Below are 23,304 nucleotides of genomic sequence, written 5' to 3'. Positions count from 1 at the left end.
ACGCTGATTTTTATAATTTTTTTGTTTTTTATCTTTAAAATTTTCTTTACCAGTGGAATTTTTTTCCACTTGATAATGACGCCTATAAATAGGTTGATTTGAGATGATATAAGCTGCAATCGATCAATAAAATATCGCTTAACCTCATATTATGCGCTTATCTTATCTCATTTTTATTTCATAACGTAAAACGAGAATATAATGTGCGTTTGATGCGTAATTAGACAACTTCCGATCAAGTAATAAATTAAACTAAGCAAAAAATCAATATTTTCATATTAAAACATATGTCTCGTATTTAATTAACAAATGTTCTTCGGTTGCAGGTTACCATGACGTGTCGTTATTATGACACAGCACAAAAATGTCGATTTCTGTGTTGGAAAACGTGTTTATCAACACGCACAATGTCGTGTCATCACGCATACTAGTATAAACCTATTTTTTCATATTTGAAATTGATTTTTAAATCGAAAATATTTGTTTTAAACGCCGTGCGGTTCGCCACGCTTGTTGAATCGCACGGTTTCCAAGACCGGGTGACCGAAGAAGCCAACAACGCGAGAAACGCGCTGCGCCTCGATGCGCACTCGCGAGCCTCTTTTCTGCTTTTCATCCGACACGTCTGCGCGGAGTGCTTTCGGGCGCTTCGCCAAAGTCCGACACCGTTATCGGCAACGGTGCGCTGCGCCTCTGGCTGAACTCTTGCACGCGGCTGCCCACGAGGGAATTTTAATATTATTCACGAATCACATTCATCCGACGAGCTCGCACACGCGATGCATATTACTGAATAGACGGGCGACTTGCATCAGAATGCAATAATTACAGTTGCACGTGGCTGCCACGGGAAACACACGTTGGAATGATTTCGAATCAATAATAAAATTGATCACATGTGGTGTATGTTGTACAACACGTGAGGAAAAAATAGTATTATGCATAAATCAGTCATAATTGTGCAAAATTTAATATTTTCAAATTATATAAATTCTGTGCTTGTAACGCGCCATCTCGTGGAACAAAAACAAACTAATACTATAGGTTATAGTCTATACTTCCCACAATACAAAAAATATGAATTTGCATTTTATAATCAGAAAAACCTTTTTAATTGATTATTACTGTCGCCATTTCAATTGAAATAATCTCAAAATTTTTGATGACTCCAACATTTCATATATATATTTTACCAGGAACAAAATTTTCGATGTGTAACCATTTTCACGCGCTCATTGTTTGCACAACTGATACTGTGCGGCGCTGGGGTTATTTGTTATTGTTATATTGTTATACTGGGAATATGAAGTGATGGAATATGACCCGATAAGATTAGCCGGCTGAAATGGTGTAATGTAATATTGAAACGGCGTTATCAATCGCATCGACAAGCGGCGGCTGCGCTGTTGCCATCCACACGTGTACGCATCATCATCATCACATGATTTTGATATTGGAGCCGATGGCCTGAGGTCCACGTCCTGGTCGAGGAGGTGATGATAGTGATAATGATAATGAGGACACGATTAATAGAAATATTTTTCTAATCATCTTCGTGATGAGATTAGGTAAAACTTGCTTTTTGACATTTCGGTAGCTTTTATGAGATTACTATGTTTCAGGGAAGTACATTTGAGTGTTTTTTAATGTGATAAGATTATTGATTTCGATTCGAATTATGAAATCAATATTTTTATTTTATCAAACGTTTACTTTTACTTTTTGATAAGTGCAATAACTGCTTTCTATTATGAAACATATAATTTTAGGAAATTTACTTGAGTAATTATGAGTCAAAGCCGAAACTTGTTTTTTAAATTTATAAAAAATTTGTGACTATCTGCAAACGGAAATCCGGCACTGATTTGCTGCTATCATGTGTTCACGTCGCCAACAACTATATTGACTGTGCACACAAGGAAATTGATAAGAATACTACGTTGTCAAATAAAGAAATATTTAAACTAAATTCTACCCACGTGTGATATCTGAAAAAATTATACTTAGGAGTGCATAATCAATATATTCGAGTGCAGCTCACAAATTATAAATAATTAATTAACGACGATGTTAACAAGTACTAATAACTACCGTCCCGTCATTTATTACCATTGCATAATGGCTATTTGCCTTACAATTTGTCAATTCCACTCGCTTACTATCGGTGTATTATTGTTTTACATATGACAACACATTAAATTTGATGGATTTGTCGAACAGCGGTCGGGGACAAGATAAGCTGTGAGATATCCTTATAAAAAAAATGAAAAGTACACTCACCGCGTTGCTACGGTGTAAGATTAGATAGTTATGTGGTGTGGTTTTATCACTGATTCAACAATCGGTGTCACCTTCGTGGGAATGTATACGGCAATATTGGTTCTGACTAATGTTGAAATTCAACACTAATGTATGTGTTGAATGCACATAACCTCAAATTTACACATGCATGATGAGTATTTTTGAAATAAAATGATTTAAACTTAAGCAAAACTACAAAAAACCTTTCCTAATAAAGTCATCTTCATCATCTTGAAACTTGTTACCTTATAAAACCATAAAAGTAAATTTTACCTCATAAATGATGTACTTAAACTAGTTTTTTGTGAAATTTACTCACGTATCCTTATAAGACACTTTATCACTACGATATTTACTTATTGCAACCGACTAGGCGTTTAATCATCAGGAAATCCATGAATAGTTGAGTTAAAAATAAAAGACGCGGCATTGATAAATAAATAACTCATTTCTGGCATGTACATGCACCGCAACATAATTGCGCATCGTGCTGTCTATGATAACGCATATTGTCATGTTTCCTCCTATTTACACACGCACACATAGCCGGCAAATGGTTAATAGTTCATGTTTATAACTTAAACGTTTGTTTGTTTATTTATTAATGTGTTATTACCATGTCTATCAAAATGTTATTACTTGGAGTATTTTTATTGCTTGTGAGGTGACTCAAAGTTGAAGAACTTTATTTATCAGCATCATGATAGTCATTATTTTTGTTATTATTATAACACTAACTTTTATCCGCGACTCCGACCGCGTAGAATTGAATAAAAAAGTTTTTGTTTATTGCATGAGGTTTATTTTTTATTATAAATCTCAGTTTTCTTTTCAAAATTGGCAAAATTCTTTTTATTTTATAATTGTCAATGTATTTTGGATTTTTTTATTTTTTAGGCAAAATATTATTAAATTTTTAATAAAAAGTACCCTACGTCCTTCGTAATACCCTCGAAAATATCTGGACAAAATTTCATGATGATTGGTTTAATAGTTTTCGCGGGAAAGTGAAACAAACAAACAAACTTGCATACATAGGGTGAAATTTAAAGGAATTTTCATTCTCCACATGTTAAGCCATCTTAACACAACCGAAATGCACTTATCAACGCACAGATAGCAGGTTTAGTGCCCATTGTTTGCTCGTAATTACGAATATGTAGGCATATGTATATTCATAGAGTTGTTGTGACTGCAAACCATGTGAGTCATATTTATTATCGCGTTTTTTATTAGTAGCATTTTTTAAATTTGATGACGTGTCGTATAAGATACTTCCGTTAGAAACATACACAATACAATAAAAGTGAATTTTCTATACAGATGGCGCTGTTTCGAAAGTATATTATTAATGCATATTATTAAATTAAAACAGGTGCAAACGTGTGTTCGACTTGAATATATGTGAGTGTGCCAGCGCCAGCTTGAGGCATCTTGTTCTTTGTTCGCGCTGCATATTTATTTCGGTATATCCGGTGCTGCAGTTTATTTTTTCGCCTGTTTTTTTTTTCTGTTCCTTATTTACGCCTTGTAGATACCGTAGTTGACTGGCGGACGCGCAGACAGCCTGGGCTGTGTGAATTAATGATCGTTTTCGAATTCAGCGGGCCAAAACACAGCGCGCAGCGTCTTGAGTTGTGCGCGCTGGTTCTTTGTTTGCGAAATTGCACTCGCTGCACACTGGATGCACTTTGTTCCGGCGCGCGGAATTATTATGCACCCGGGCACGCAATTTACATCGCATCAATCATACACGAGATAAACGATAGTGTTCAGCTGCTTACGAAATTTGATGTGTTTAACGTTGTTTTTCTTCGATAATTTTTATGTTTTGCATAAAAGGCATATTGAATGTATTTATATATTTGAGGGCTTAATTTTGAATCGTGCTGCACCTGCAGTTTTGCTGTTCTGCATATTTTGAAGATTGTTGAGGGAATAATGCCTAGCATTCAAATGTTATTTTTGTTTCAACTCTCAAATATCAATTTTTATCTTTATTGTTACTGCAAGCTGCGGTAACACATCGCATAAAGCAGTTTCTTAAAAATTTTGCAAACTGCTATATCAGCTTTTGATTGTCGCGGCTGTAAAATAATACTTTTGAACGTTTTCAAGTATCAACAAACTTAGTAATCGTAGTTAAGAAAAAAAAAGATAAGTTATAAACAGATTTCTCAAAATTTTAAAACAAAAAGATAAAAATTTAATGCGTATAAAATTTGCTACGTAATAGGTAATACCCCGCTTGTTCTCTATTATTAATTTGTTGGCAGTATTTATTTTTCTACATTTTGCGTGACTCTAAGCGCAATAGGTCTAAAATGAGGGAATATGCTTGGTGCATGACTTTCCTCTCCTCCTGCTAGTCCCGACTGCCCGGTTTACTCATAATAATAATACACAAATATCTAAATTTAGCGCGCCGAACGTAAACAGGCAACGCGCGAATGTAAACTCTGATGGCTGCCAGGCGCGCGTTTTTAATTTTACATTACTCGCGCCACTCAGGCCAACCCCCACGGTATTTCGTATCACAAACTGTCGCACATTCTGCGTCGTAACATGTAAAGTTTTGCTTGGATCTAATATAAACAAAATCATATTACTGCTAGAGCAGGAAACTTACAGTGTTGGATTAATGATTAATAATAATTTAGAAAAATTAAAATTAATTTTGTTTCATAAATTTAAACTAATAGTTTTTAGTTTTTGGTTTTTGATGTGAAAATCAATGAAATAGGTTATGATACTAGCGCCATCTCTGGGTTTCATTTGTAAATGCGTGCATTTGGTGCAATTGAAGTTAATGGTCGCGTGTGTGTTCTTGTTTTGTTTCAAATGCACGTTTCGAAACGGTGTGACGGCGGCGTTATTTATAAGCCGCGTCCGCCGCCCATCCATCCTGCGAATTGCGCATACTTTATGCATTTTTTGGCACCAAGTGCACACGCGGTTCTGCTCGAGTATGTACCTCGCCTTTCATACTGTCAGGGCTGAATGAAACGCTTTTAATAATTTAGAAATTTTCGCCGATTTCGAATATATTTTCGGTAGCGCAAGTCTGCAGACAATCCTGCAGCTGTATGGATTATTTTCTGGCGGGCGTGCGTCGTGCGCGGTGAAGGTTCCCCGCTCGCAGTTGCAACGATCGGCGGCGGCTGTGGCGGCGGCGGCGGCGTCGCGTTCTCTTGGCGCTGGACCAAAACGTGACGTCACGTCGTACACAGATCGATGTTGGCGTGTTCGCCGTGCGCCGCGTGCTGCACGTAGTAGTTACACCCACGTCCGAGCGAAACATATACCAATTTATTATTTCAGTTTTAATCAGTGGCGAATTTTCAACGTGTCATTGTTTCCAGGTGACTGACTGTTGATGCACACACGCGGAAATTTTACGCTCGCGTGAATCCCGTCAAAGTATTCTTTTTGTTTTTCTTGGAATATCAACGAATCTTTATGCTACGAATATTTGCATAATACACGCATGGCGAGCTGTGATTCATATCACTTTTGAATTAATTCCGCATGTCGTTTTCAGCTCAATTACCGCGTGAAACTTAAAAACACTTTAAATTGTGCTCCACATTGAAATATTTATAAAAATTAAAATTAATATTACGTCTACATGTGTGTATTTATTGTTTACGCTGGAAGACGTCCTTGGATCGCGCAATCAAAAGCCGCACGCAATAAATTATATCTGAAACAATCGCGTATCGTGGCAAAATAAAACAATTGACTTGTGCGCCCGACTATGGAGATATCAATTTGCATATTGTTTATCGTAGATGTTTTTATCGGCTCGATAAACGCACTAAAATTAAATTTATCACAGAACCCTATCGATAATTGTTATCGACTCGACTGGAAAGATCAAAAATCCAATAATTTCATCATGCGACAATGTAACTTCTATGGATTTTTACGAATAAAATTTAATTTTTAACAGATGGCGTTGCTGTAAAATGACGTCATGTTGATTCATGATTTTTTTTTGCAATAAGCTAATAATAGAATATCTATAAACGACCTTCTCGCATAATACACACGCAATGTTTGGTACGTTTGTTTATGCATGGCATTGCGGGGACGACAATTGCGAATTATTGCGAGAATCTATAATTTCGTGCGGCATCGACGAGTCGAGGACGTTACGCTGGTGACGTTTTCGCTGCGAGGCACGTAATCTTGTCGCATTGTCACTTTAGTCGTTGTTTTTTCGACTCGCTCGATAGCGATTGTTTATCGACACTTTATTTTGGTGCTTATATTACGCCAGTAATTACTTTTATCAAATCAATTATATCATTCACTTTTGATTTCGCTGTTTTAACGGTTAAATCATTTTTCTTGTCGCTAAGTGTGTGAATGGGCAAAATGTTAATTTTCTAGTCATTCTTTCGAAGTTTATGAGTTGGATTTGTTAGTAAACTTATAAAACTCGCCACGTTTGTCAGTTTAGAAACATTTGACTTTATACAATCATGAATAACGCCGGCGTATGAATAATACTCGGGATAACAATGCGGTATAATGTTACAATGCATTATTATTAGCCGCGTAACCATGGAATGTTGGTGATAAGTGATAAGGGGCGTACGTGGCCGATTATTATTATCGATACGAATAACTTGTATTCGTTTGCGTCGACTGAATATAATGCCTCGCTTATTCAGTTCACACTCAACCAAACACAACGTTTTTATGATGATTGAAAACTGTTTAATTAAAAATGTTTATTCAACTTCACACGAGTTGAACGCTTACTTCCTAATATTATCGGTTTAAACTGAAAATATTAACGTTTGTTTTGGCATCAAGTGAAATGCTTGCAAAAGCTGCACATAAGTGTTTCTTAAAATTGGAAAATGCGTTTTAGAGCACAAGTTTATAGTGTTAACTTCCTGTGTTCGAGCCGGTTTCCGTTTTGAACAACTCACGATCGTTTGAGTAGAAGCTGAAATATCGGCGTGGTCGTTGCCACGTTGAGCGTGTTGGCCCGATCTATTCCTGGTCCACTCGACTTGGTACCATGTATATTTACACGTGCTAGAATCTGATCCAACTGAATTCTCTCTTGTTTATTTACCTTACATTAACTGTTTAACACGACTCCATGCGGTGGTAAAAGCGTTGAGACAAAAAATCTAAGAGTTTTCTATTTATAAAATGTATTTATTAAAATAATTTTGTGATTTTCTTGGATTTTACAATTTTGTATGCGAGTTTTACATGTTTCGCCCTGTGGGCATCATCAAAAAACTCAGTTTTAAAATCCAAGAAAATCACAAAATTATTTTAATAAATACATTTTATAAACCATGGATTACGTATTCAACTTAGAAAATAATAAAGTTTTCTATTTCTAGAAATTTTAGGTTGCATTAAAGTAGTACTTGTCTTTTAGTTTAAAATCAACCACCAGAGGGCTATAACTAAATTAATTTCATATTCAATGTGAAAAACATCAATTATTTGTTAAAAAACGTAGGTCTTGTTCACGTGTCGACTTTTTAGATTATCGTTAGTATGCTAACTATTTTTCCTGTTTTTGTCAGCGTGTGTATTTAAAACATGTCAAAATAATGACTGTGTCAATATTTGATAGTGTTTTCTGGCGCATGCGGTGCATTTTAGTCACTCGACCGAGACTGTAATCAATTTGGATCAATTGACCGCGCGCGTCTGGGTTCACCAATAAAATTAAATTCGTATTATTTATCCGCTAGACTTAATAACATATCCTAAATACTGTTTCTTAACACTTTTAGTAAATTACAAAACAGTAAATTGTAATTTTACTATTACTACGTGGTAGTTATGACTGTGACTTATTTATGAGTTTTCGTGATGTTTCTAGATTTCGATTTGATGCACTCGCTAAGAACTAAGTGCCTAAACGCTTAACTCGTGCATAACTAACCGAGTAATCACATCTAATGTGCGGTAGTCATTTTCGATTGTAAAAACATCCAGAAAGTCATTGAGAAAATATTCCATGACGTTCCACAGGGACAGCGGGACGAGAATTGTAAAATGATATCAGAATTATTATTGCTTCATGCGTCGTTGAACGCGTTGAATTTATTCTCAACTCTCTTGGCGCGCTTTGTTTACTGCTTACGCATTCAAAACTGTATGCTTTGGTGTTCTGTAAGCGTTTCATTGTTCTTGCGGAAGAGTTGCTGTGTTGCTGACTGAAAAAGAAGAATGCGTTTGTGTGCGTTTCGTAGGCGAGCTTTGTTCGGCCGTAGTCGAGCGGGTTAATGTGCCGCTCTTTGACTAAGGTCGCGGAATAGTGCCGCTCGCCATGATGCGTCCTACTAGTAGGTACCACTACCACTACAACGCGTTAGAAGAGAGCTTGGAGCTTGCGTCGGCATGCGTCTTTGATTACGTTAACGTTTCGCCTGTTTTTGAAGGCACCGTGGCTCAAAGAGAAAGCTTTTGTGCAGATGGAAACATCAGAAACCGCAAACTCTTCATTAACTTTTTTTAACTTGTAAAAAAGTTAGGTTAGTTTAGTGTAAATATACAGCAGATGCAGATAATAATGGTAGAACTGTCTCTTATCATATTTACACCTGTTATCACTTAGCAATGACGCAATTATTGAACATCAATGTTGCAACTGGCAAATCTTGAGTTTGTTGAACATGTCGCAATTTTTTTTCGAGTTTAATACTTGAAAAACTATGAAAAACTGTCAATTTGACACTTGAAACGCAGCCATTTTGTTCTGACATGCGCAGTGAATGAAACTATGACTTATTGAGTTTAAACATCCAAAATATTGTTATTTAATGCCTTAATGAACTCTAATTATGAATTTACTATTTGTTTCGTGTATTGTAGCCCCTGAAGTTAGTTTGTTGAATGTTTCAGCAACATGACTGTCATCTGTGTGAGTGTTTCACTGCTTTGTTCTAACAGATTATTTATGTACTAGATGCAGTTTGTGCATGCGGTGTAATGCTGGTTGCTCATGGCTAGGAGGGTCCGACCTCTCTTCCCACTCTGTGACTATCCGGCCCGACCCCGGCGATCGATAACTGCGCGTTCACTGCACCCTCGCCGGCGAGCGTCGCGCGGCGCGCTGATGCTTGATCTCGTATCGACCCGACGCGTCTGCGAATGCACTGACTGCATGACTTCAATTTGATATCGTTTTTATTTTTACTCGTTCGCCTGCGGATGCTGGACTTTGAGATGAGTGCGCATGATGTGGGCACCCACATGGCCAAACTGTTGTTTGTTAACCACCACTGGTAACCGACTTTCATTCCTCTGCTAAAAACGGTTCGTTTTTTCGTCTGCCAGCGATTAGTATTGCTTGTTTACGTCGCCAGTGAATGCATCGGTCATCACATCCAGAGCGCTTTTTTCTCTATATTCGGATGCGTGTGCGCGTCTGTTTACTTAACACACATTCGGGGTCAGAACGAAATCAAAACTCGGATACTGTGACATGAATATTATAAATTTTGACGAAACCGGACCGTAGTGATAAGACGGTACACATTCTGTTGCCGAGTTGTATGGAAATGTTTACTAACTGAGAGAAGCCTATCACCCTTGACTGCAGAGAGCAGAGCAGAGTTGTTACGTCAATTGTTAAAACATGTCCGTGAAGCGCTCGTGATGTGACGTGAGTGGTGGCACGAATGAATCACGTGTCTCTGAGACAATACAATCAACCTAAATGAGAGATTATTTTAGTTACAAGCAGCCGGCTGCTTTTTTCATATCAACTTATGTTGTGGGTTTTGCAGTGGTCTAAAAATGTCAACCGATGCATATATTGGTACAACTGATAAGTTGTTATCACTGCCAGCCACGACTTCGACGGCTGATAACTACTCCAATTCTAATTCCAAGTCCAATATGTAAACTAATATCTATATACTTTTACGTGTGCGCTGTGATACCTTATCACTGTTGTTGAATAAATGAACGAGTTGACTCGGTTTGGGGCAAAAATCTACGGTGGCATGCAATAAATGGGGCATTCCGTGCTTTTTCAAACATGATGCGTGTATTTTTACACGCTGTTATCGGCGAACGCTCCACTTTCGTGTGCATGGTGGCGGCGGCGGCGGCGGTGGTGGGCTTGTTGCGTCACATTGCATGATGCTCAACCGCTGGTATTGATCCGAGGAAGCGGCGAGTGCGGAGCTTACGTCGTGTCCCGGGCGGCGGTAACGGCGGCGGCGGCGGTGAAAGCACTCCTCCCACCCGCACCCAAACACAAAAACTGCCCGTGTAACTGCTGCGGCTGTGTTTATACGGAATTTACTATGTTGGTCATGCCGGACATGGGATATGCGTCATCTCGAATGTTCTTGAACTTCATTTGCAGAATTTTGACAGATGTAAAACTGAAAATGATGAGATGGCAAATTATAATGTGTTAAGAACTGTGATATAACTCTCCGGTTGTTGGTTTTGACAATTGTCATGTATAAGGTCGTTTGAAGGACTTGATTGTTGTGCGTGGTGTGTTGTAACGGTATGACCTGGTGAGATGAGGTGTTAAAATTTCGGTGCATCTTCTGTCCGCCATGTTGTGATGCATGCCGAGTAAAGTAAAGATCGAGGTCACAATTAACGGTGACAATTATGCGCTCGCTGGCTACCTGCGCCGAATTGCGGCAACGCGCAACGTGTCAACAGACCCCACGCTGTCGATAGTTGGCTGGCTGGCTCTGCTGGCTGGTGCTGGGAACAACTCTCGACACGACGACGACGCGCTGCGCGCGTTTTCGTTTCGTTTCGTTTGCTTATTGCTTACACGATTACGTTTCGGCATGCAGCGGACGACCGAGTGAGCGCGCGCGCGCGTTGGCACGATGCGTGACGTCGCTCATGTTGCCATTGGTCTGCGGTACATCATGACGTCACGACCGGCGATAATGATTATTGTGGCGGCACGTCCGTAGTCGCCGTAGTGCGCGTTGCGCCGCCAGCACTGCGCTTGTCTCTCTCCCACCTTCATCCTCGCTGACGTCTGACTCGGTCGGTTGGAGCCGCGGCTGCTGCCGCTGCGATATTTGTTGCCGACGAACCGTTTCTACGGTTTCGGCGTGCGGTGTGCGCAGTTGCCTGTTTTGTTTGAGCCTGTGAGCGCGCCAGTGTTTTCAGTCAGTAGCACACGCCTGCGTTGATCGCACGTCCCGCGCTCATGCTCGTATTTAGTGCAGTGGAGCCGCTGCGCCGAGTGCCGACTAGTGCATCGTGATGAACATCCTAAACGGATGAGCTAAATTATGTGAGTGCAGTGTACCACAGCCGTTCCTACGACACATAAGGGCTTTTTAGTTCGATTTATTGGATTATTACATTACATTTGGATTATTAGATATTGTGCCCCAGTAGTGCGTGCGCGTTGTGTGTTTGGTATCTTCTAGCGTGAAAACTGATGGTGAAAATGTCGGTGATGCAAATGCAGCAGGCTAAGCGGCAGCAGTGCTATCTGTGCGACCTGCCCCGCATGCCGTGGGCGATGGTGCACGATTTCTCGGAGGCGGTGTGCCGCGGTTGTGTGAATTACGAGGGCGCCGATCGTATTGAGATCGTGCTGGAAACAGCAAGGCAGATGAAACGCGCCCACGGTTTTCAGGAGCAACGCTCCGCACACAGCTCCAAGAGTCACAGAACCTCCAGCAGTGGACATGAGCATCAGAACGGGGATGTAGCGACATCAAGTCGCCAGCAACAACAGACAGCGGCCGCGGCTGCAGCAGCTGCGGGGGCGCATCACACTGGAACCTACACCATGCAGCATACCAGACCCGGCATGTTGACCGAGTATCAAACAGCACCGCTTCGAGGTAGCTCAATGTCACGGCCTGGTCTGCAGGAAGCCACACGAGAGGATCACGAAGCGATGGTGGCTAGGACAACAGTGCGGATACCCAGTCATCTGCCGGCTGGCGCACATCATCCAATGCAAGCTCATCATCATTCGGCGAGTAGTGGAAGACCAGCTAACCTTCAGGGATTAAAGCGTGGCTTGTCCACAACTGAGGAAGACGAACACCATGGGCATCATGGTCATACAAACGGCGAGGTGAACGGCGGCTCGAAACGCATGATGTCCGTTGAGGAACACAGCGCTGCCGTCACTGTACGACCACCCTTAACTCGTGGAGAGTCACTACCAGCAGTCTCCCTGGCGCAGACGTTCAGCGTCACAGCCGAACGCAACTTCAAGCAGGAGAAACTACGAACGGGTTTGTTTGATGCGGCCGCCTCGTTTAAACCCAATGGTGAGATAAGAAACTATTCGGAGATTGGTCAGAGTTTTAAAAGAGAGTCGGAAGAGTGTTTGCGCTTAGTTGGTTATGCATCCGGTTCAATGGGCGGGCGCCGAATCTGTGACGTAATGTTTATTTTCGTATGCGTTATCGTTTACACTAGTCGCGTTGAGAGCGCGCGCGGCCGCAACTGTACAGAAAATAAAACCAGTTGTGTGTGCGGCGAATTAACGGATTCATTCTGCCGTTGAGCAGATGACGACGCGCAACGGCAAATTATTTATAACTATGAATAATAATTATTCACCATTGCTCATTAGTGTGTGCGAGCGCAGAAAAAGTAAAACTTCTGTTTTGGTTGTTTGGAGGAGGACTACGTGATGTTGGTGGTGGTGGTTTGGTTTCGTAATGTTTTATTTTTGCACGGTCGGCTGGTTTCGGCGTGTGTGTGTGTATGCGCGCCGTCGTCTGTCATCGTCACTCGCGCGTTGCGTGTGCTCTGCTGAGCCCACGTTTCAACCGGTTTCGGTTCCTACGTCGGCTACGTCACACACAACACCAGCCGTGTGATGCCCGATCGACCCGAGTGTGGCGCGCAGCAGCACAGCTTTCACAAGAGAATTATATTCGTGCCGGTTTCGAAAACGAGCGAGTCGCTTTTCGAAAAGCGTCTACCTGGTCCCGCTGGCCCCCTTTCGGAAGGTACCGTTAGTCGGGTACAGCCGCAGCGCACAGGTGGTGTCGCCGGCTCGCAGAGAGAAAGAATATCTCGTTTTTGTTTCGACATTTAAAAATAAAAGGGTTTTTAATTCTCTTACTCGATAGTTTTTACTCTTTGCTGGCCTGGCGGCCGGCTGGTTGTGTTCGGTTGGCACAAACAAAAGAAATCATCGGTGGTAGTCAAACCAGTCGCGCGCGCGCCTTGCGCTTGCGCTCGTCGTCGTCTGCACATGATGGCCTTGATCCTACAAGAACTTTCTCACGGTCTAGGATCACTGCCCTGTTGCCTTGCACGTTTGCGCTTTTGCCATCCACCATCAACAACTACACTTACATCCTGGGATGCGTTCTCGTCGCGCCAACAATCGCATTGATTCACATTTCTCAGAGTGTAAACAATGCAAGCACACTCCCATTGTGTTTTGTGTGTGGTGTTGACGCTTGCAGTCTCACAGTCTGGGAACGGGTTGGATTTTTTTCCGATGGGAAACTGAATTTTTCACCGAAAATTATCGAATTACCCTCGGTGCGTGTGTTGAGTTTTAACTTTTCTTGTAGAAGCATACACTTGAGTTGACTGGCAGCTGGTTGATTTTATCCGCGAGGCTTTTGTTGTTAATTTCATGACAACCAGCTGGAACGGAAGGAAATAGATAATAACACGACTTGGAAGACGCTCGCGCGCGCGCGCATGTGTGCGAACATCAACGGTATTTTGCACCTGTTTTTTTATTTCTTTAGGTCAAACGGGCAGGATCATTAAGGAAACCAGCCGTGCCCGTATACGATGCGTCCAATCATTGCTCATCGTTTGATTATCCGCGAACACGCACGCCGTAATTTATATATACACACCTGCTCGGTGTGCACACATTTTAAATTAAACAATGCTCAGTCAGTAATGACTTATGCGTTGTGTGCATTTTGTTTTCTTGGAATGCGTGCGCATGCACAATGCAGTGCATTAGTTGGCGTAGGTCGTGGGTGCATATTCGATTTCGTTCTTGGAATGAATGGGTTGTACACGTCGCGTTATGCAACAGCCTAGTAGAACCGCGTGCGCGCGCGCGCACACGCTCTTCTTGCGCACGCCGATTTCGATTTCTTTGCGTGCGGGCGCGCGCGTAATAAAAGTTTATAATTACGCGGCTCTGGGAGTGGCTTGTCGAGCCATCAGGCAACGCCGCATGACTAGGAGACGGCCGTAATATTTCCGTTGCCGTTAAAAATACACGCCGAGTGCGCGGCGCGCCGTACAGAGCGAAAAACTCGTCGTGGTCACATTCCACGCGCGTTGCGCCGACGGCCGCCAGCAGGCGCTGGCTAAAATTATACACACTGCGTGCACGACGCGCGCGTTCCTGCTACGTCACCGAATTGCATATCGAGGTCGCGCGAATGTATGACGAACGTGGTGCGCGCACTCGCGCCCGATACGCTCTCCGACACTCTGATTGACTCTCTGACTGGGTGGAGATTGAACGATTGTTGGTTTTAATGTGTTGTAATGGCATTTTTAGGATACACCGCCGTCGTTTCGGTGGCGAATGCGACTGCGAACGGTACAAACACCGGGTCTCCGTTAAACAGCAGGACGAGTTCACCGCCGGAGGCCAACGCGACCTCAGGTGCCACCCAACCACAACAAGCCTCTTCGGCATCAGGCCAAAGTCCAATGGCGGCTCTCATATCTGTTGCAGACAACCTGCCCTCTGGCAGTCCGCGCTCCGCCGGCGGCAGCCCGCCTAGCAGCGCCGTTGCGCCACGCTCCGCTTCGCGTGGCTCCCAGCACTCGCCCAACTCTTCGGCGGGTTCGTCCAGCAGCCGGCGTTCCTCCGGCTCGCGGCACGTCTCTTCTACAACTGTTACCTCTTCGGAGGCGGGTGCTACTGGTACACTGGGTGCGGCTCCCGAAGCTCTTCCCTCGAACGGTACCGAGACTGCTACGCCCCCGGCGGCTGCCGCCAACACACTACGCTGTACCATTTGTCAGGAACGCCTCGAGGATACGCACTTTGTGCAGTGTCCCTCGGTGCAGCAGCACAAGTTCTGTTTTCCGTGCAGCCGCAACAGCATCAAGCATCAGGGCGCAGGCCAGGAGGTAAGACCATCCGCCAGCCACGCCACCAAGCCAGCGGAAGGTACTAAGGCAATTGTGTTGCAGGTGTACTGCCCCAGCGGCGAGAAATGCCCGCTCGCTAACTCGAACGTGCCGTGGGCGTTCATGCAGAACGAGATCCAGACGATCCTCGGCGAGGACTTTAAGGTCAAAAAGGAACGCGAGACTTAACCGCTCGGCGTTGGCGCGTTGAATTGGATTCGCAGTTTGCTCGCGGCATCGTGAGCGCTCGCGCGCATACACGCACCTCCTCTTTCTGCGAATTGGGGGAGGAGCGTGCAAATCATTGGAAAGTTGGCGAATGTTAGTGATACACGACGATGGCGTTGTGATGCTGGATCGGGAACGCGATGATGAGGCTGTGTCGAAAATGGAAATATTATTTAATTGACGGCATGAAATGTGCCGATTGTACAAACAGATTTTACCGAATTAAAAGAAAAACATAACAAGGCTAACTATCGCCGAAATCAATAATGTACATAAACGACATTGTTGGGGCAACGAGTGGATTCTTTGCATTCTCACACTATAATCACTTCCCACATTGTAGCGTCCTGTTTTTTTTTTATATATTAACGAAAAGAAGGCAGAAATATATATATATGTGTATATATATATCTATATATACAGTAATGCAATCTGGCTTCACATTCGACATCTGCGTTTGCAGGTGTAATATTTGTATTGCGCGCAAATTTGTATGTGTAATTAGAAACAACTTGTGCACGTTCGCGTGCAATTTGTCTAAATACGAACAATTAATAACGATGGCATATTTGTAAATATGTAAATATTCGATCGAAGCGGTCAAATGGTTAAGAATTAAGTTTGCGATGCGTATGTGAGAGAATGAGGAAAGGAGACAACTGGAGGATAAAAGCGAACCGCTGAGTTGTTGTAATTTCACTTTATTTTACAAAGATGAAGTTATGTCGAGTCCATTTGATGTATTTTTCACTTGAGCTGTAAATATTGTATATTCATCAGCCGAATGTTTTATTTGATTTGTTTTTTTGTAATGTTACGATTAAAATGCGAAATCAACAAGTTTCTTTTAGGTGTTTTTAAAATCATCGGCATGGCAAAGACCTAGTCTTAGCTCAACGCCATTATTTTTTGCTTTTTAATTCATTTGTTACATTGAGAAACGAAGATATTTAATTATTGTGTACTTTGAAAGTAAACCTAGTCAAGAAGAAAAAAATCACATGAAGTTTGCAGACTTCATCATAGGAACTCCAAAACTCGCTGGTAAATTATAAGTGAACAAAAAAAAAACGAAGTAATAACTTTCATTGAGTAAAAGTGAAAATTAAAACAAACTATTCTTAATTGTATGATGTTTATCCACCCCGAACCTATTCCCCAAATGGCGACATATGATAATGGCGGAGGCAGTGTCATATATATATCAAGGTCTACTAATAAATGGTATATAAAACTCTAGTGTGTAAAATTGTTTAGATACATGCTGCATATTTAAACATTGTCTATGCTTCGTAACCGACGGTACAGTCTCTTGATATTTGTCAAACAACCAACACGATGTTATACATATGTGATGATTAAAACAATTTGTACAAAATAATAAAAAAGAAAACAAACGAAACGTAATGATTTTAGATAAAAAAAATTTGTTAACGATCGTGTGGCGAAAGACAGAAAACTTTTTTGTGTACAGACCTTGTATGTATCAATAATATAAAAAGTAGATGAAAAACTGACTATGTTTATTGCAGATAGCTCACATCCACAATTTGTTACTGGTTGCTTTGATATAGATTTGTGTTTTTTGTTGCAGATTAAATTCTCTTGCTGAAAATGAAGTTTTACCGTTAAATAACTATCAAGAAGTGCCTCGTGGGCTTAAAAATAAACATTTTCACATCTCAAGAAGACCAACTAATGAGTATTTTAAGAAGTTGTTGGTAGCTGTTCCAGGGACTAAGTATACTCCTGTCGTACGCACACCAAGCGAAGAATACCTCAGAACAATTTCTGAACGTACCGAAATCGATTTAACCAATGATTTATTTGTTTGTAATGTCAATACTGAATCTATTAATGCTGCAAATAATATTAAAAGTGTTCCTGCAAAAGAATGTCGTGGAAAAGCTGCAGAAACCAAAACAATTCGTGAATTACCAAAACGAGTAAAGGATTGTAAGGTATCAACTAAAATGAAACTTAAAGAAATTCCTGTGATGAAAACAAAGCAGACTTCTCCTAATCCTACTTCCGTTTGTTGTAAAAATAACAAGTCGATAAAATATACCCCGGTGAAAAGACAACAAGTTACTAAAAAAAGCAAGTCAAAAACACAATTAACTGCTGGAAACAAGGAAGAATCAAATAAGAAGAAAGGTTTGCATGGACCATGCGTAAAACCAACGTCATTGTCGCCTATATCTGAGTCTGTTCCATCAGTTGTGAAAAATGTGAAAAGGCCTTGCTTAAATAAGTTGTCTTGCACGAAAACATCCAAAAGAAATCCGAATGTTAAGGCTTCCTGGAAAAGTGCACCGCCGAGTGATAATATCGTGTTACCTAAAACAAATAATGAAAGTAATGAGGTTTTGCCAAAAGCTAAACAGACTGCAGGAATTCAGAAGTCTGCATCGAAATGTTCATTGAAAAAAGGTCAAGATTGCAATATATTGTGTAACAATGGCGCATGTTGTTCTGAGGGTGATCCTGAAATGAAGGGGCAAATGGAAATCGTATCGCCACAGTTTGCGACTTTGAGACCTCCACATGACATTGTAGAAATAGCTAAAAATGCAATGCAAAATATTGACTTTTTGTCCATTACCGATAGCTGCAATCATTTGCAGTTTACCTATGTTGATCCTAATTCCATTATTCAACCAACTAAAGTAGAGGTTTACATTGCCAAACTCGATATTACAACAAATGCAGTTGTTAATACTGACTGTAACAGTCGTAGTTACTCTTTAGACATTAAAGAGAGTGATTGTCCAAAATCAATCAGTCCTTGTAACAATGCAAAGCCTGATAAAATTTTTGATAGTGACAAACACATGGTGGATAAGTTTGTCATTCATACAATGTCCTGCGTTTGTATTGATAGCACTTTACCAGTCCCAAACGTTCAGAGAGCTCAGTCAAACAATTGCAAGAAAACTGAATTAATGACTGATCAGTATGATAATCTAGATGAAATTGATACGAGCATTAGTCACAGTTATCATCCAAGTTTAACTCATTCCGAAGCTTGTGTTATAAAAGTTATGCGGTACTTGAAAACTAGAGTAAATCATTGCCACCACAAGAAAGAACAATCAAAAATATGCGCACCAAGACAGGACACCGATAAATCGCAACAGATTTTAACTGTTCAATCTGCCCTACATGCTATTGAGCCTGTTTTAGTGACAGATATTCCTTCTAATATAGCATGTCCTAGTTGTGCGGATATCAATATGGCTAATTTGGAACGTGGGGACACTGGAGGGCAATGTTGTGAAGGTAATAACAAGAAGAGGAAAACTAAATGTGGATTTGACATACAATATAATAGCCAAGATTTTCAGAGCACGAATGTACATATTTCTGAATCAGATAAAACTAATAGTTCAGGCTCAAGCGAAAATTCATGCCCAGACAAGAATGATAAACTAGTAACTGTAAATTGTTATAACAAAAGATTTTCTCAAGTCACAAGTACTTTCAAAAAAGCACCAGTGTCTCTAAAGAAATTCTGCTGCTTCAAAGTTAATTCTGAAGAAATTTGCAGTACCGATGAAAGTAGCATCGACTTGCAACCTGTAAATTTACCCAATTGTGCTATGAATGACTCGAAGTATACTAGTGTCAGTCAAAGATTTTCTGGAAATGCTGTGTTGGATGACCATAGTTCACCGTTTCCTAAGCGCCAATGTTTCACATTTCGGGATATATCTACACAAGTTGATATTTTGGATACAGAGGATTTGGATAAGTCATGTTTATGTATTTTGGAACCTGAATCCCCGCAAAAATGCACGAGTACGTCGGTAAATGATTTACTAAAACCAGGAACAAGTCAATGTGAAGTAGAAGATGTCGCCGTTGACGTAGATACTCATGAAACCCCGAAAGATACAACAACGAAAATTAAATTTCAACACACACTTAACAAAAAGGGAAGTAGAAGACCTGGAGATAGGAATTCTGAACCAGAGAGACGAAAAAATATTAAATCGCAAAAGCTTAATGAGAACATTAAAAATTACACGTTGAAATGTTGTTCAAGCGACGAAGTGGTTGGTAAGAGGGTGTGTGAAGGTTCAACGAGCAGCGGAAAGATTTGTGATATTAAGGCAGCAACAAGAAAACAAATTAAGAACTTGAAGATGAGACGGGACATTGGAAAGCCCGTGGCAGGTCCACATTAGCGAATATAACGATAAATTGTAAATTATTGGAATAAATAAAAATAATTATTATTTTGAAAGCAATTTGTATACGCCTCGATTATAAATTGTGACATTACCAAAATAATTATTAATAATAAGATATTTTCTAATATTTAGTGTTTTTGTTGCAGATGGCATATTTCTAATGATATGAAACCATCCGATGACGTAAGCGCCAGTGAAAAAGAAGTTTTGCCAACTTGGAAAGAATCAATTCAAAAAAATCTCTCCACACAAATTCCTAGCAAAAATTTTAAAGAATATTCAAAGCATAGCGAGACAGACCTAACAAATAAAGCTTCCAATGTTAATTCAATACTCACAAAAAATAGTACAGGCTATTATTCCATCTCAAGACCGTCCAGCGAGGAAAAACTTAAAAAAGTGTTTAATTACCCCAGCACCCAAACAAGTCAAACTACTTTAAGGGAATCTATGCGCAGTTACAACACCTACAAAGAAGACCAAGAGTCCCAACAACTTAGTTATAGACCACTTGCTGCTGAATCATCTAATCTTCTAAGCATAAATCAACCTAATGAAATCTCCAAAGGTAAAGTGAAAAATTCGTTTGCCGTTTCCCTTCGAAGTAATAATAGTAATAAAGCTATAAAATACACACCTCCGAAGAGGATTTCTGTTAGAAGTGATAAGTCAAGACCTTCTGGAGCTAAGCGTGTATCAGGTTTTACGAGGGAATCCATAGCATCAGATGGAACTCGTTATAAATCTACTAATTTGTCTACTGTACTAGAATCGGAGCCGTCATGGCGAAAATCTACAAATGCATCAAGTCTTATTCCTCGTGACTCTATTCCTAATAATCCAAGGAAATCACAGGATAATAGGAATAGCTATCGATCTTCGCGCATCTCAAAAGATCTCCAATCTATTAAAAATGCGCAAAACCCAAGTTTGAGAGGTGAAAGTATTTCGAGCAAAAGGAATACCGTGAATTCAAATACTTATAAAAATATTTACCCAGAATCCAGTAAACAAAAGAATATTGATAAAACAAGAAAAAGGTCAACAGGAGCAAGTATAGCAACGCAAGGATTATCAACTGATATTACAAAGGATACAAAAGACGTTTTGAATAAATTTGACTCTTTGACGATCACAGATAGCCAAAATCACTTACAATTTCGCTGTACTAATCCTAAAACTGTTATACAACCAACCAAAGTAGAAGTTTTTATGGCCAAGAATGATACAGCAACGAACGCGAATTTTAAATGTCATCATTATCAAAATTTGGTTTTTCCGAACAAGTGTCAAGGTGTGATACAACCCAGCTGTCCGTGCTGGATGGGCCATAGAACAGTCGCCGCATGTTGCAAGTGTAACTGTATAAAGACAGCAGCCACTGAAACACTTACTGAGACAGGTCCTGACAGAGTTACTGAGACAGGCACTGAGAAAAATACAACGCTCATTGATAAAGAAGTAGAAGTAGATGTTGAATGCAATAACATGAAGTTACAGAAATTGGTCGTTCAAACAATGCCGGGCATTTCTATAGACTCATGTGTTGACAAGTCTGTTTATGAAGACAAGAAAGAGTCCGATGAAGGTCCCACACAAGAAATGGTTTATAATCAAATGACTACTGAATTACCTGTTGATATTAATCCTGTTAGTAATAATTCAGGATGTTTCCCACGTAGGAAAAGCAAATCAATCAAAGGATCAGAGGAGAAAGAAATAGAAAAGATATTTGCTAAAGAGGACTGTTGCAAATCGCAGCAGACAAAAATATTAACAGTGGACAGAGCTAACAGTCCTGTAATTCTAGAAACTTACACAGAGTCGTATTCAACAGTTGAAAAACCAATAGTTGATCGTATTTCAGTAGTTAGTGTATCTTCTAAGAGAATAAGCAAACAGCCATCGACAATTTTAAAACAAAAACAAAGCAATATATTTAATTCAACAAATAACATTTTGGATGGCGAAGGTACCCAAACGGAAATCTCACAAAGAAAGGTTTATATAAGCGACTACGTTCAAGAGAATGAATGCATACCAAACATTACATGCGATTCTTGTCAGAAATTTGAAATGGATAGAAAGAAGCGTGATTCTGGTTGTTGTAGTTATACCACTAAAATCAAACGTGATCCTGTGTCAAAAAAATGGTATAGACGCAAACATTGCAGAAATCAAGGTTGTTGTGTTAGAAGAAGCAAAGATTTCAGTTGTCCTAGCAATAACTGCCGCCATGAAGATTCTAGAGAATGTTATCATGTTGATGACTTATCCTCAGAACCAACAACTAGTGTCAAGGAAGAAGTAGTTCGACATAAAAAGAATAAAGTACCTGAGACACCAGAGGTGAATGGCTGTTGCCATTGCTGCAAGCGGAAAAAGAAAATGTGTAAGAATGAAAATTGTACGAGTGACAAATGCAGAATCAAACTTATACAAACTACTGATACTCATCACTATGAAATTGTTAAAGGAGCTAGTAATCCTCATATTTCAAACGAAGTTACAAAGGCAATTGAAGCTCGGGCGAGTCGTATTTCAGAAAATAAAGTTTGTAATTTTACAGTTCCAGAAACTGAAAGATATTCGGAATTATATCAGTGTCATACAGTTCCATTAAGGGTTAATTTTTCCAAACAAGCAAATATTGCACAATGGCCTGAATTATCACAAAATGATACTTCTTCAAATAAATCCTGGCAATCCAAAACACCAGCACTGCCTGTGAGAGCCAACAAAAGGAGTTGTATAAGAGTTGCTCATTGTGCCATTGATAATAATCCGCTGTTTCCGAATTTAAATTCAGAGTTTTCTGATTTGAAAAGTTTAGATAGTATAACAATACCAGAACCTTTAGATGATTTCATGGTTGTACGAGATGTATCAACTCAAGTAGAACTTAAAGGATCAAAAGACCCTAAGTTATCTTGTATACAACCTCCAATTATTCACAAATCAGAAATGCCAATTCAAAAAAAAATTGCCTGAGGCTACTGTGGTCGATTCTTTCGATGATTTTTTGAAAACTATTCCCCAACATCAAGAAGCACCTGATATTGAAACCATAATGCCATATAGACAAGAATATACTGAAAAACTGCAAGAAGATCGAATGAAAAGGAAGAAGAATAAAAGTTTTTCGAAGAAAAAACCTTTTTTTGATTGGAAGATCATGAGAAAGAAAAAAGTTAAAACACCGATAAAAAAAGACTCAAATTATAAAATCAAAGACACTGTGGATCAGATATTATCTGAAGGAGAGGCAGAATGCAACTGCTCGATAAGCATTGGAGAAATACACGCGTGTAAAACAACTATCAACGATCAGAAAATGACATCTAAGAATGAAAATGAAGAACAAATCCACGTGGCAGCCACAAACCGTCGATATTTCAACAAAAACATAGTCTCTTATTACATTTCAAGATCTTCCAATGACTCTACCAACAATTAAACTTCAATCAAATATTTCCGAAATAAAATAACATCCAACTCA

The 23,304-nt window shown here is 40.1% G+C and overlaps 2 protein-coding genes and 2 long non-coding RNA genes across 4 annotated transcripts in view; 2 read left to right on the top strand and 2 right to left on the bottom strand.

Annotated features, from left to right (window-relative positions):
* LOC135792159 (uncharacterized) overlaps positions 1-23,304 on the top strand; it is a 28,866-nt gene extending 5,562 nt beyond the window's left edge. Inside the window, exon 3 of the mRNA XM_065302774.1 lies at positions 19,952-23,304. Within this exon, the coding sequence (XP_065158846.1) occupies positions 19,952-22,796 (2,845 nt within the window). The 3' untranslated portion in view covers positions 22,797-23,304. The remainder of the gene's footprint in view (positions 1-19,951) is intronic.
* On the bottom strand, positions 8,750-11,200 carry LOC135792791 (uncharacterized). Its single transcript, XR_010548469.1, has 2 exons — positions 10,941-11,200; positions 8,750-10,682 (listed from the first exon to the last, which is right to left on the bottom strand). It is a non-coding gene; the product is annotated as an uncharacterized lncRNA (long non-coding RNA).
* On the top strand, positions 11,353-17,122 carry Pits (Protein interacting with Ttk69 and Sin3A). Its single transcript, XM_065303523.1, has 3 exons — positions 11,353-12,572; positions 14,801-15,381; positions 15,445-17,122. The coding sequence occupies exons 1-3, from the start codon at positions 11,723-11,725 to the stop codon at positions 15,568-15,570; spliced, it is 1,557 nt and encodes a 518-aa protein (XP_065159595.1). The 5' UTR covers positions 11,353-11,722; the 3' UTR covers positions 15,571-17,122.
* Positions 11,613-14,490, bottom strand: LOC135792792 (uncharacterized). The gene is made up of 2 exons (XR_010548470.1): positions 14,136-14,490; positions 11,613-13,914 (listed from the first exon to the last, which is right to left on the bottom strand). It is a non-coding gene; the product is annotated as an uncharacterized lncRNA (long non-coding RNA).

The sequence above is a fragment of the Atheta coriaria genome, unplaced genomic scaffold, assembly GCF_025399875.1.
Source record: "Atheta coriaria isolate IRGN ID8LTWV9N9 unplaced genomic scaffold, Caltech_Dcor_3.1 hic_scaffold_5_pilon, whole genome shotgun sequence".
Classification (NCBI taxonomy): Eukaryota; Metazoa; Arthropoda; class Insecta; order Coleoptera; family Staphylinidae; genus Dalotia; species Dalotia coriaria.
Note: the sequence above shows the minus strand (reverse complement) of the source record. Positions and strands in the feature narration are given on the sequence as shown.

Coding starts and splice junctions, on each gene's coding strand:
- Pits (XM_065303523.1), top strand. CDS start 11,723: ATGGTGAAAATGTCGGTGATGCAAATGCAGCAGGCTAAGCGGCAGCAG. Junction 12,573..14,800: donor CGCCTCGTTTAAACCCAATG/GTGAGATAAGAA, acceptor TGGCATTTTTAG/GATACACCGCCGTCGTTTCG. Junction 15,382..15,444: donor ATCAGGGCGCAGGCCAGGAG/GTAAGACCATCC, acceptor ATTGTGTTGCAG/GTGTACTGCCCCAGCGGCGA.